At 59.8% G+C, this 12,428-nt stretch overlaps 1 protein-coding gene across 2 annotated transcripts; it reads right to left on the bottom strand.

Annotated features, from left to right (window-relative positions):
• Positions 1-321: 321 nt before the first annotated feature.
• Positions 322-4,271, bottom strand: LOC118356548 (uncharacterized protein CXorf49 homolog). Of its 2 annotated transcripts, none has more exons than XM_035725671.1 (5): positions 2,905-4,271; positions 2,183-2,336; positions 1,555-1,726; positions 1,246-1,291; positions 322-642 (listed from the first exon to the last, which is right to left on the bottom strand). In XM_035725671.1, the coding sequence occupies exons 1-4, from the start codon at positions 4,195-4,197 to the stop codon at positions 1,267-1,269; spliced, it is 1,644 nt and encodes a 547-aa protein (XP_035581564.1). In that variant the 5' UTR covers positions 4,198-4,271; the 3' UTR covers positions 322-642; positions 1,246-1,266. The 2 variants fall into 2 exon arrangements, with proteins under 2 accessions (XP_035581564.1, XP_035581565.1); XM_035725672.1 differs by having other exon boundaries at positions 1,555-1,634.
• Positions 4,272-12,428: the final 8,157 nt, after the last annotated feature.

The following is a 12,428-nucleotide window of genomic DNA, read 5'->3' as shown; positions in this document are numbered from 1 at the left end:
GAGATGAGGGGAGAAACCGAAGGGGGCCCGCGGGGGGGGGTGGAAGGGAGCACACGCTCAGGTGGCCGGCCAGGCAGAGCCCACACGGATCCCAGAGCGGGGTGGGGGGCACGCTGGGGGCGGGACGGCAGGGCTCCTAGCACAGGCCGGGCCACACTCCGCACAAGGGCAAGGCCTACCACATGACCCCGGAGGTCCTCTTCTGGAAAAGGCTGTGACAGGGAGCAGCTCCCTGCCCCGACCCTCCCCTCTCCCACCCCTCCCCACCCCCGGACCAGCCCCCCCGCCCCCACACACGCCCCACAGAGAGGGCAGACCACAGACCTGAGAGGTACTTTAATTTGAAACTGCTGTGAACCGGGGCGGGGAGGGGGGGCAAAAGAACAGGGAGAGGAAGCCTTGGCTGAGGGCGGGCAGGAGGGAACCGGCTTGGCCACAGCTCCCTGGCTGCGAAGGCACCAGCTGCCCCTCTGCTACAGAGATGCTGGGCTCCGCCTGCCCGACAGCGCAGGGTCCAGGAAGAGCCCGAGCCGGGGCCAGCCTCCGGCCCTGCCGACATCCACGGCCGTGCGAAGCGGAGCGGTGTGTGTAACAACTCACTTCAGAGGCTCTGGCCCTTGTCAGCCAGGGACCGCATGGCCGCTGAAACAGAGACAGGCGTCAGCAGGCCCTCCAGCCCCGGGGAGAGGGAAACCCGTGCCCCTTCCCCGACGGGAACCACCTAGCCCTGCGACCCGAGAACCCCTCCAGCCCCGGGCCTGAATCCCTCACCCACCACCTCAATTCCATATGGACACGTCCTCTAAGGGAACAAGATGCGGCCAGTAGTTCTCTAGCTTTGGGGCACATCGGACTCGTTCACCTACGGAGCCGACACACGCACGCACGCACGCACACGAACACGCACACGAACACACGCCTTGCGAGCCATACCAAGGAGCAGTTAAAGGGAAAATGAAGGAGGCATCTGCAAACGTCCTAGAAGAGGGAGACCTCTGGGACCTGTTCGCGCCGGCAGAGCGTGCACGCAGTCGAGGCAGGGCTTCCCCGTTTGTGCACACACCCAGCTGCACACGCACAGCAGGCTCCGGGGCCAGGCCTGCCAGGTCCTCCTCCCCACAGGAATGCTGGTCCCTGGGAGGCCGCCTGCACCTGCAGCCCATCCTGGGTTCGGCACCAAGGACCCCCCCCAGCCCCCCAGCCTGCCTCTGCCCCAACCCGGCCCCGGCCCGAGCTTCCTCATACCAAGCTGCTCTTTAAGGTCGTCTATTTCTCTCTGTAGCACGAGACACTAGGCCCGCAGACAGCAGAGAGAGAGAGAGAGAAACCATTAGTATCCTCTGGCTTCCTCTCTCCTCGACCTCCCCCTCTCCCACGGGCACTACGGCCCCAAGCCCAGTGGCTAGACCCGCACAGGCTCCTCAGTGGAAAGGGAGCGCCTTCCCTCTGTGGGGAGCGGACGGGAGTCGGGGAACACCTATGTCAGTCTAGCCTGGACCCGGATCCCACCCTCCGGTTTGGGCCCGCATTCCTAGGAGCCCCGGGGAGCGTTACCCGCAGACAGCCCTGCGCGCCAGCCGGTGGTTCCTGCTGCCTTCCTGGCCTTGCGGGCTGGCCCGGCGGCTCCTGGTCACCTGCGAGGGAAAGGACATCCGACCCAGCTTCCCAGGCCCCCAGGGAGCTGCAAAGGGCCTCGGCGGGGTGGAACGTGAGGCAGCACCACCCTCTGCTGGCGACAAGTGGCCCCTGCTCTGGCCGCAGCGGCAACCTTCTCTCGGGGGCCGTCCCCCCTGCCCCCCAGGGGCAGCCCACCCTTGAAGGTGGCCCCCCGGGGACTGGGGCTCTGGCTTGGACTCTCCCAGAGCGGCAGCGCAGCCAGCGCCTGGGGCGAGCCACGTGGCCAAACAGGACGGAACAGAATGTAAGGCTCTGCTCTGCGGAAAGTCTGTGTCCGGGGCTGCAGTTTGGGGCACTGCCACGCAGCACCCCTGCTGCACAAACCCCACGCGGGGGAGGATGTGGCTTAAGGCCGGGTCCGTCGAGACCCCATTTCCTGCGGGAGAAGCTGCCCTGGGAGGGAGGCGGGGAACAAAGCTGAGCCCCCAGCAGAGCCGGAGCCAGAGGTGTCCCTCCTCATCTCCTCCCCCCGCCCCCGCACTCCTGTGACAGCCACAAGACTCACCGGACAGGGCAGGCCCTCTGTGCAGGACGTCTCCCTGGCTCAGGGCCCAGGGCTCCGAGCTTCCTGGAACTTGGGGTGCTCTGGCGTGGAGATCACCACTGCTGCATTCCCTGCGATGCATGCACGAAGATGGGCCTGGCCTCTGTGTTGGAAGCTAAAAGAAAAATTTCTCACCGACCGGACTTGGGATGTGGGACGTGGTGTGTGTGCGTGTGCGGGCGAGCGCGTCTGAGTGTGGGTAGGCGTACACACGTGTGCACGTGCGTTTAGCAGCTGGGGTGAGGCAGGGAATAGGGAGGGGAACTCAGAGGCTGGTCTGGCTGGTGCTTCCTCCCTCAGTCAGCCCCGGGCCAGGAGGCAGAACTGAGCCAGGGAGAAGAGCGGGGCACTGACAAAGCCCAGGCGTCTAAAGACTGAGAGTTCGTGGACCAAGCTTGGAAATCAGCTACCAGCCCTCCCTTCATCCCGGCCCCTCCCTGGGGGAAGGAGGCAGGAAACGGGCCAAGGGTCCGGAACGGTGGCGGGCACACACGCACTGCTACCCTAGGTTAACGTCTGCCCCTGCGAAAACGACCCACGACGCGATCTGGCATGCCCGTGCTCCCAGTGACCCAGGGGCAGCCACGGCAACCCCTGAAGTAGGGACAGAGGGAGCATGGGTAAAGAAGTGGGCAGAGGGGGAGGGGAAGGGCACCCAGAGAGGAGGAGCATGGCCTACTCACTTGGCCCTTTGGGAGGACCGCGTCTCTGTTGGAGTCACTGCCTTCTCCTGCAGTGGCCGCCACCTCTGCCTCCCGTGTCCTCCTGGCCACAGATTTCTTGCCGGCGGCGCCCGCGCGCTTGGACTGTTTGGGTCCCGAAGGGACCAAGGAATACCTCTCGGACCTCCCAAGCAGCGGGACACCGGAGATTGGGGGGAAGGTGGCTGGTTCCAGGGGAGCAGCCGAGACTCTCTGCCCCCAGGAAGGGAAGCTTTTGCCTGGGGCCACTTTTGAGACCCCCCCTAGGCATTTCTTCTCCTGGGCCGCCTTACTCCTCGAGGTGGCCTGGGGCAGGCCACCTGCAGCGGCAGCAACAGCAGCAGCTCCCTGGTAGCTGGGCCTGCTCTCCCCCTTCCCCCAGACCACACTTGGCATTTTCTTAGAGGAGGAGACGTCCAGCTCTCCAACGGCCTGCCTCTCCACAACCGAAGTGAATCCTCGGGGAGCGGAGGTCAGGAAAGGGCCCCGCACGTGAAGGAACTTCTCCCTGACGTGGAAATTCGCGGGTCTGGCTGTGTCCCCGGGATCCTCGGGGCTGCTGGGCTTGGCTGGGCCGCCTTCTTTGGAGTAAATGCTCACCCTCGTCAGCTGTATCTCGCTGAACTCATCTGAGGACTCGGGGTCGGAGGGCAGCCCGCCGGGGCCTTCGGTGGCCGGGGGCCGCTGGCGATACACCCGGACGGTCGACCTGCCCTTGGCTCCTCTTTTCGGGTTCCCCCAGGCCCGGCCCCCCTCGGGCCCACCGACGTGCAGTGGGGCGGCGGAAGGCGGCCGCGACCCCACGCGGCCCAGGGCGAGCGCGCCTCGCCCACTGGGCCCTGCCTCGAGGCCGGCCCAACCGCCCGACGCCTCCACGGCGCCGCTCTCCGGGGACGGGTTTCTCCGCAGGCCCCGGGCATCGCGGTCTGTCAGCTGCTGCTCCGTGTTCGCCGCGGACTCGTCAGCGAGGTGGGACGCGTAGTCCAGGGCGTCCCCCTTGTTGTCGGCCGGGGCGCCGGGGCGGCCTTCGCGGCCCCACGGCACGGGCCCTCCTGCTTCCATCACTTCCCGCTCGGACTCGAAGCCCTCGGCGTCTGGGAACCCACCCTCGCCCTCGCTCTCGCCCTCGCCGCTGCGCGGCGGCCCCAGATCCAGACCTCGTCCCGGGGCCCGCGGGGCCCGGCGGCCGGCGGGGCGGACGCTGGCCTGCCCCCCGCCCTCCGGGCTCAGACCCAGACCCACTCCCCAGGCAGACACCTCATCCGGAGCGCTCATGCCGGCCACGCCGCGCAGCCCGGGTTCGAGGGAGCCGATCGCCCTTGTCCCGGCGCGACAGGCGAGAGGGGAGAGGCGCGAGGCGATTGACGCGCGACGTGCGACGGGAGCCGCGAGGCCTCCTGGCGACGCAGGCCGTCACCGCCGGCGCCGCACGAGATCGCTTCAAACAACGCGCGGCTTTGTGCGCGCTTCCGACGCCTGCGCCGTGGCCTCCTCATTGGTCCGCCTCCCGCCAACCAGTGAGCCCCCTGTTGACCCGCCCCTGAGGCCCCAACCAATGGGGCGAGGGGCCTTGCCTCCTTTGAGAGCAGGTCTAGGTCTGCCTGTCTGGAAGTTGGGGCAGTGGACCAGCAGTTCTGGTCCCGCCTCTCCTGCACTGGACCCTGCTTCACTGTTGGAGTCATGGCTCTGAGCCTCTGTCTCCTCATTCACAGAGCAGAGTGGTGGGCACCTGTCTCCGTGGCTGTGCGGACCAAAGATTGGGAGAGAGGTGAGGCATGTAGTGCACAGAGGATTCCCTGACTTCTGTTGCACAGCGCCACTTGGGAGCTCCTGTCAAAGGGCCTGCCCTCTCCGGTGAGTCTTGTGGCTGTCACAGGAGTGCAGGGTGGGGGGAGGAGATGAGGAGCGACACCTCTGGCTCCGGCTCTGCTGGGGGCTCAGCTTTGTTCCCCGCCTCCCTCCCAGGGCAGCTTCTCCCGCAGGAAATGGGGTCTCGACGGACCCGGCCTTAAGCCACATCCTCCCCCGCGTGGGGTTTGTGCAGCAGGGGTGCTGCGTGGCAGTGCCCCAAACTGCAGCCCCGGACACAGACTTTCCGCAGAGCAGAGCCTTACATTCTGTTCCGTCCTGTTTGGCCACGTGGCTCGCCCCAGGCGCTGGCTGCGCTGCCGCTCTGGGAGAGTCCAAGCCAGAGCCCCAGTCCCCGGGGGGCCACCTTCAAGGGTGGGCTGCCCCTGGGGGGCAGGGGGGACGGCCCCCGAGAGAAGGTTGCCGCTGCGGCCAGAGCAGGGGCCACTTGTCGCCAGCAGAGGGTGGTGCTGCCTCACGTTCCACCCCGCCGAGGCCCTTTGCAGCTCCCTGGGGGCCTGGGAAGCTGGGTCGGATGTCCTTTCCCTCGCAGGTGACCAGGAGCCGCCGGGCCAGCCCGCAAGGCCAGGAAGGCAGCAGGAACCACCGGCTGGCGCGCAGGGCTGTCTGCGGGTAACGCTCCCCGGGGCTCCTAGGAATGCGGGCCCAAACCGGAGGGTGGGATCCGGGTCCAGGCTAGACTGACATAGGTGTTCCCCGACTCCCGTCCGCTCCCCACAGAGGGAAGGCGCCCCCTTTCCACTGAGGAGCCTGTGCGGGTCTAGCCACTGGGCTTGGGGCCGTAGTGCCCGTGGAAGAGGGGGAGGTCGAGGAGAGAGGAAGCCAGAGGATACTAATGGTTTCTCTCTCTCTCTCTCTCTCTCTCTCTCTCTCTCTCTCTCTCTCTCTCTCTCTCTCTCTCTCTCTGCTGTCTGCGGGCCTAGTGTCTCGTGCTACAGAGAGAAATAGACGACCTTAAAGAGCAGCTTGGTATGAGGAAGCTCGGGCCGGGGCCGGGTTGGGGCAGAGGCAGGCTGGGGGGGTTGGGGGGGGTCCTTGGTGCCGAACCCAGGATGGGCTGCAGGTGCAGGCGGCCTCCCAGGGACCAGCATTCCTGTGGGGAGGAGGACCTGGCAGGCCTGGCCCCGGAGCCTGCTGTGCGTGTGCAGCTGGGTGTGTGCACAAACGGGGAAGCCCTGCCTCGACTGCGTGCACGCTCTGCCGGCGCGAACAGGTCCCAGAGGTCTCCCTCTTCTAGGGCGTTTGCAGATGCCTCCTTCATTTTCCCTTTAACTGCTCCTTGGTATGGCTTGCAAGGCGTGTGTTCGTGTGCGTGTTCGTGCGTGCATGCGTGCGTGCGTGCGTGTGTCGGCTCCGTAGGTGAACGAGTCCGATGTGCCCCAAAGCTGTAGGACTACTGGCCGCATCTTGTTCCCTTAGAGGACGTGTCCATATGGAATTGAGGTGGTGGGTGAGGGATTCAGGCCCGGGGCTGGAGGGGTTCTCGGGTCGCAGGGCTAGGTGGTTCCCGTCGGGGAAGGGGCACGGGTTTCTCTCTCCCCGGGGCTGGAGGGCCTGCTGACGCCTGTCTCTGTTTCAACGGCCATGCGGTCCCTGGCTGACAACGGCCAGAGCCTCTGAAGTGAGTTGTTACACACACCGCTCCGCTTCGCACGGCCGTGGCTGTCGGCAGGGCCGGGGGCTGGCCCTGGCTCGGGCTCTTCCCGGACCCTGTGCTGTCGGGCAGGCGGAGCCCAGCATCTCTGTAGCAGAGGGGCAGCTGGTGCCTTCGCAGCCAGGGAGCTGTGGCCAAGCCGGTTCCTTCCTGCCCGCCCTCAGCCAAGGCTTCCTCTCCCTGTTCTTTTGCCCCCCCCCCCGCCCCAGTTCACAGCAGTTTCAAATTAAAGTACCTCTCAGGTCTGTGGTCTGCCCTCTCTGTGGGGCGTGTGTGGGGGCGGGGGGGTGGCTGGTCCGGGGGTGGGGAGGGGTGGGAGAGGGGAGGGGCGGGGCAGGGAGCTGCTCCCTGTCACAGCCTTTTCCAGAAGAGGACCTCCGGGGTCATGTGGTAGGCCTTGCCCTTGTGCGGAGTGTGGCCCGGCCTGTGCTAGGAGCCCTGCCGTCCCGCCCCCAGCGTGCCCCCCACCCCGCTCTGGGATCCGTGTGGGCTCTGCCTGGCCGGCCACCTGAGCGTGTGCTCCCTCCCCCCCCCACGGGCCCCCTTCGGTTTCTCCCCTCATCTCCCCCTCTTTCTGGGTCCCGGACTCCCCGTCCATCTCCGTTCTCCCCCCTGCCCCTTCCCCCTGCAGCAGGAACTCAGGGCCCCTTCCAGAGCTGCAGTCCCCCTTCCCTTCCCTCCTTGGGATCTCTGTCTTGCTCCTCCCGCGGCCCTCCGCCACCCCCCCCCCCCCCCCCCCCCCCCCCGGCTCTCTGAGCGTCCTTGATCGCTCCCGTGGCTTGCCCTCGCTGGCCTTCCCTGCCCCTGTGCTTCAACCCGTGGTAAAGAGCACACTTGAGCTCCTCTTGCCCCTTCCTCCTGGGCCCCGTTCCCTCGGCGGAGTCCTTCCCTCCCTCTGGTGCCACCGTGCACAAGGACCCCTGGCCCGGAAACTGGCGCATCCTCCCCATCTCCTCTTTAGCCCTGGGCCTTGACACTGGGATTCCAATGCCTCACTTCTCCCTCCTTGGGTTCGGTGGTGGTGGCGGCGGGGTGGAGGCAGAAGTCGCAGAAGTCACAGCCCAGTGGGGTGCAGAGCCAGAGGGGAGGTACGGGGAACAGGGCAAAAGCACAGGTCCGTCTCTGGGCTGGAGGTGGGGGCATCGAGGCTTGTGGGGGCTCTGGGCCGCCCTGGGGCAAACTGCCCGCCAGCAGCCGGAAACGGATGGTCTAGCCGTCAGAGCTCTCCTGTCCCTCCTGTGCAAGCCGCCTGCCCCCCTCCTCCAGCCTGGTCGTCTCCGGACCCTTGGTTGGAAAGTGGCCGCCCGCCTCTATGGCAGGGGTGCATGATGGGTCTCGATGCGCCTGCCTGGTCCCCTTCCAATGCTGTTCGACCACCACCATGACCCAGGTTTTTCCGGAAGCGCTATTTCCGTGTCCCTGCTTCGGCTCCCTGACTGCCCCTTCAGTCCACGGGAGATTTCATCTGGACTCCGTGTTCCATTTCCCCCTCGCTGACGGGTGGGGATGGCTTCCTTCCTTCAGCCGGGACCCAGGGCTGTGCTGGCCTGAGAGTCAGAGGGACAGATCTGGGTCTGAGTGAGGTGAGCGTCGCTTCTGCCAGACCAGACACCCTTCCCGAGAGACCGGGTGTTTCATGCACTGAAGCCGGGGCGGGGTGGGGGTGGGTCGATGGTCCCCAGAACAGTCAAGGTTGGTGTGTGCGTCTGTTCGTCTGTTGGGTGTGTGTGTGTGTGTGTGTGTGTGTGTGTGTGTGTGTGTGTGTGTGTGTGTGAATAAAATTAATCAGGGATAATCTCCCTGGAGGGAGAGCGGTGTGAGTCAGGGAGTGAAGGGGGGGAGACTGTGGCCAAGAACCGGTAAGATACTGAATGAGCAGAAGCAAGGGGCGGATCTACCTTTCAGGGGGTGCTGTTAAATTCCTACATCAGGAGGGGAATGCCGTGGAAGTCCCCAGACCCCCGGACAGGGTGCGGGGATGCTCAATTGGGAGCCCCCAGAGGAGGCTGTGGATCCGACTCTGTGATCCTCTGAGGTCTGAGCCCTCCCATGTGTGTTGAAGGAAGGACAGTGGGAGGGAAGGCTGCCTCAGAGGGGCTGGGACAGGCCTCGCCTTAGCAGCAGGGAGCTCGTTCGGGAGACTGCTCTGCCGGAAGCTAACGGGGACGGGGCAGGATGGGCGCAGTGAGGATGGGAAGTAGAGAGTGGCTTCCCCACGGAATATTGGGCCGACTTGGTTCCCTCCACTTCCTCCCCCTTCTCAGCCTGCCTTCCTTCGGGGCCCCGTGCCATGAACTCAGGTGGCCAGACCATCCCACACGGGGTGGGACAAGCACAGAGCTCAGCCTGGAAAAGGACATTCGTGGGACTCAATCCTTCCCCTCCAAACCCCTTACTTGAGAAGGTGGGCTTGGTTGCTGAGGCTCCGGCCTTCACCCGGACCCTGTGGTTCTCTCTTGGCGGGGTAACATGGCACGCTGTGGTCTGACTGAATGTGTTTGGGAGAGACCTTCAGCTGGGGTGTCCGCGGGCAGACAGGCGGGCAAGTTGTGACTGGGGGAAGTCCAGCACCCACACCCCCCGGGGACCACAGCGCCATGGTGGCCAGCGTGAGGAAGGGGAGAAAGGGACCGGGGAGGGCATGATCAGAATCCTGGCTGACCAGTTTTGCTGGCCTCCCTTCCCTCCTCTGAGCACAAGATCCCCGTCGCATATTCAGACCAAGGAGCCCAAGGTCGTGTTGCTGTAAACACATACATGGCAGGCTGTGGCTGGGCACCTTCCCGTCCCAGGAGGAAGTGAGTGGAGACGGTGAGGCGCAGATTAAGGGAGGACATGTGGGTCCCAGGGGGAAGGAGGAGGTGGGTCCCCTGCCCTCCTGTAGTGTGCCCCTTTTGCCTTCCGCCTCACGCCTCCTCTCTAGCCAGGGAGGCAGTGGCGGCTGGCCTGGGGAGCCCTAGGCCCCGTCCTGCCTGGTTGTGCTGCCTGCCCAGCTCCGGGGCAGATGCCTCCCTCTCTACCGCCTCCAGCTCCGGCACCAGCGCCTGCCCACCAGGGGCCAGGCTTTCTCTGCAGATGCTTGGGGGCGGGGGATGGGCACACCCAAGGAGGGCAGGAGGAGGTGAGCCCGGGACACGGAGCTGCGCGTGGTGGGCAGAGGAATGGTCCCCAGAGGTGTCCACGTCCTAGTTCCTGGAAGCCGCTGGTATGTTACCTTGCATGGCGGCGATGGGGTGAAGGTTGCAGATGTAATTCCGGTTGCTACTCAGCTGACCTTAAGGTGGGGAGACTGTCGCCCATGTTTGCTGGGTTTGGCTGGCCCGCACGTTGGGGGTGTCAGGTGGCCACGTGAGCTGTTACGTGCGTGATCCCGGGCGCACCCTTCACGTGACTGGAGGGTGCTCGGCGGCCCCGTGCTCCTGCCAGGTTGTAGTCCTGCTAACTACCTACCAGGTAGGTAACTACCTACCAGATTTAGAGAAACTTGACAGTAAGTTGAAACCTTCCTTTTGCCCCATGCCAGTCACTTATCTCCTCAGTTTTCTTGAGATGACTGCTGTCTTTACTTTTCCACTTCTTTTAAAGGATAACAATCGCTGTTTAATAAGTAACCTTTAAAACGATAGGATAAATTACAGGAAAGTTATTGTTAACTACATTTATGAAACACCGTATGTATACACAATTTTAGAAAGCCTATAATTTAACAAATGGATAGGAAGTGATCAAGCCATATAACTACTACCTGGCTGAGAAACAGTACATTGTACCTCCAGATGTGCCATATGTGTGTGGCCCTTTCTGTGCAGGACACCAAGTGCAAAAGTTACATACCACAGGATTCCATTTTTTAAAAAGATTTATTTGTTTATTTTAGGGGGAGAGAGAGAGAGCAGTCATGCATGAATCGGGGGAGGGTTAGCCGGAGAGAATCTCGAGGGAGACTCCCCACTGAGCTAGGGCCCATTGCACTTTTGCATCCCACCAACCCATGAGATTGTTATCCGAATGGAGATAACCAAGGGGAAATCAAGAGTCAGATGCTTAACCTACTGAGCTACCCAGGCGCCCCCACAGGATTCCATTTTGGTGACATTCTCATAAAGTCCAAACCATAGGGACAGAGAACAGATCGGTGGTTGCCAGTGCCTGGGTGTTGAGAGAAGGGGTTTAACTATCAGATATATATATATATATTACGTCTCCCCCCCATTCATGCTCTTGCTCTCTCTATCTCAAATAAATGAATAAAATCTTTAAACAAAGTAAAAAATAAAACCAGGAGAAGGAACAAAGTAATAAAGATCAGAGCAGAAATAAATGATATAGAAACAAACAAAAAAACAATAGAACTGATCAATGAAACCAGGAATTTGTTCTTCGAAAAACTTGATAAAATTGATAACTTCTATCCAGTCTTATGAAAAAAAGAGAAAGGACTCAAATAAATATAATCACAAATGAGAGGAGACATGAATAACACCACAGAAATACAAATATATGAGAATATTATGAAAAACTATGCCAACAAAATGGACAACCTAGAAGAAATGGATAAATTCCCAGAGACATATAAACTACCAAAACTGAAACAGGAGAAAATAGAAAATTTGAACAGACTGATAACCAGGAAAGAAATTGAGTTAGTAGTCAAAAAACTCCTAACAAACAAAAGTTCAGGAGCAGAAGGATCACAGGGAAATTCTACCAAACATTTAAAGAAGAGTTAATACCTATTCTTCTCAGACTATTTCAAAAAGGAAGGAAAACTTCCAAGTTCCTTCTATGAGGCCAGAATTACCCTGATACTAAAACCAGATAAAGATGCCACCATAAAAGAGTACTACAGGTAATATCCCTGATGAACATGGATGCAGAAATTCTTAATAAAATACTAGCAAACTTTATTGAACAATACATTAAATAAATCATTCACCACAATCAAGTGGGATTTATTCCTGGTTGCAAGGATGGCACAATATTCACAAATCAGTGTGATACATCACATCAATAGGAGAAAAGATAAGAACCATGTGATCATTTCTATAGATGCCAAAAAAACATTCGACCTAGTACAACATCCATTCGTGATAAAGACCCTCAACAGAGTAAGTTTAGAGGGAACATACCTCGACGTAATAAAGGCCATATATGAAAAGCCCACAGCTAACATCATCCTTAATGGGGAATATCTGAGAACTTTTCTCCCCTAAGGCCAGGAACAAGACAGGATGTCCATTCTCACCACTTTTGTTCAATATAGTACTTGAAGTCCTAACCACAGCAATCAGACAACAAAAAGAAATGGAAGGCATCCAAATTGGTAAGGAAGAAGTAAAGCTTTAACTATTTGCAGATGATGTGATACTATATATAGAAAACCCGAGGGGCGCCTGGGTGGCTCAGCTGGTTAAGCATCTGACTTCAGCTCAGGTCATGATCTCAGGGTCCTGGGATCAATCCCTGTGTGGGACTCTGCACTCAGTGAGGAGTCTGCTTGTCCCTCTCCCCTCCGCCCACTTGTGCACGCTCTCTCTCTCTCTCTCTCTCTCAAACAAATAAATAAAAATTTTAAAAAAAGAAAACCCAAAAGACTCCATCAAAAAGCCGCTAAACCCATACATGAATTTAGTAAAGTCTCAGGATACAAAATCAATGTACAGAAATCTGTTGCATTTTTATACACCAATAATGAAGCAGCAAAAGGAGAAATTAAGGAAGCATCCCATTTATATTTGCAACCAAAATAATAAGATACCTAGAAATAAACCTAACCAAAGAGGTAAAAGTCCTGTACTCTGAAAACTATAAAACACTGATGAAAGAAATTGAAGACAACAAAAACAATGAATCATGGAACACTACATCAAAAACTAATGATGTAATGTATGGTGACTAACATAACATAATAAAATAAAATTTAAAAAAATAAATCTTTCCAGATAATACAATTACATCTAAAAAAAAATTGAAGACAACAGAA

This window comes from Zalophus californianus, chromosome X (assembly GCF_009762305.2).
Source record: "Zalophus californianus isolate mZalCal1 chromosome X, mZalCal1.pri.v2, whole genome shotgun sequence".
Taxonomy (NCBI): Eukaryota; Metazoa; Chordata; class Mammalia; order Carnivora; family Otariidae; genus Zalophus; species Zalophus californianus.
This window is presented reverse-complemented; position numbering and strand designations above follow the sequence as displayed.

Excerpts from the sequence above, each read along its gene's own strand:
- LOC118356548 (XM_035725671.1), bottom strand. The coding sequence starts at position 4,197 with ATGAGCGCTCCGGATGAGGTGTCTGCCTGGGGAGTGGGTCTGGGTCTG. Across the intron at positions 1,727-2,182 it reads CAGAGGGCCTGCCCTGTCCG|AGGGTGGTGCTGCCTCACGT; the intron begins GTGAGTCTTGTG and ends TGTCGCCAGCAG. Across the intron at positions 1,292-1,554 it reads GCGCGCAGGGCTGTCTGCGG|TGTCTCGTGCTACAGAGAGA; the intron begins GTAACGCTCCCC and ends CTGCGGGCCTAG.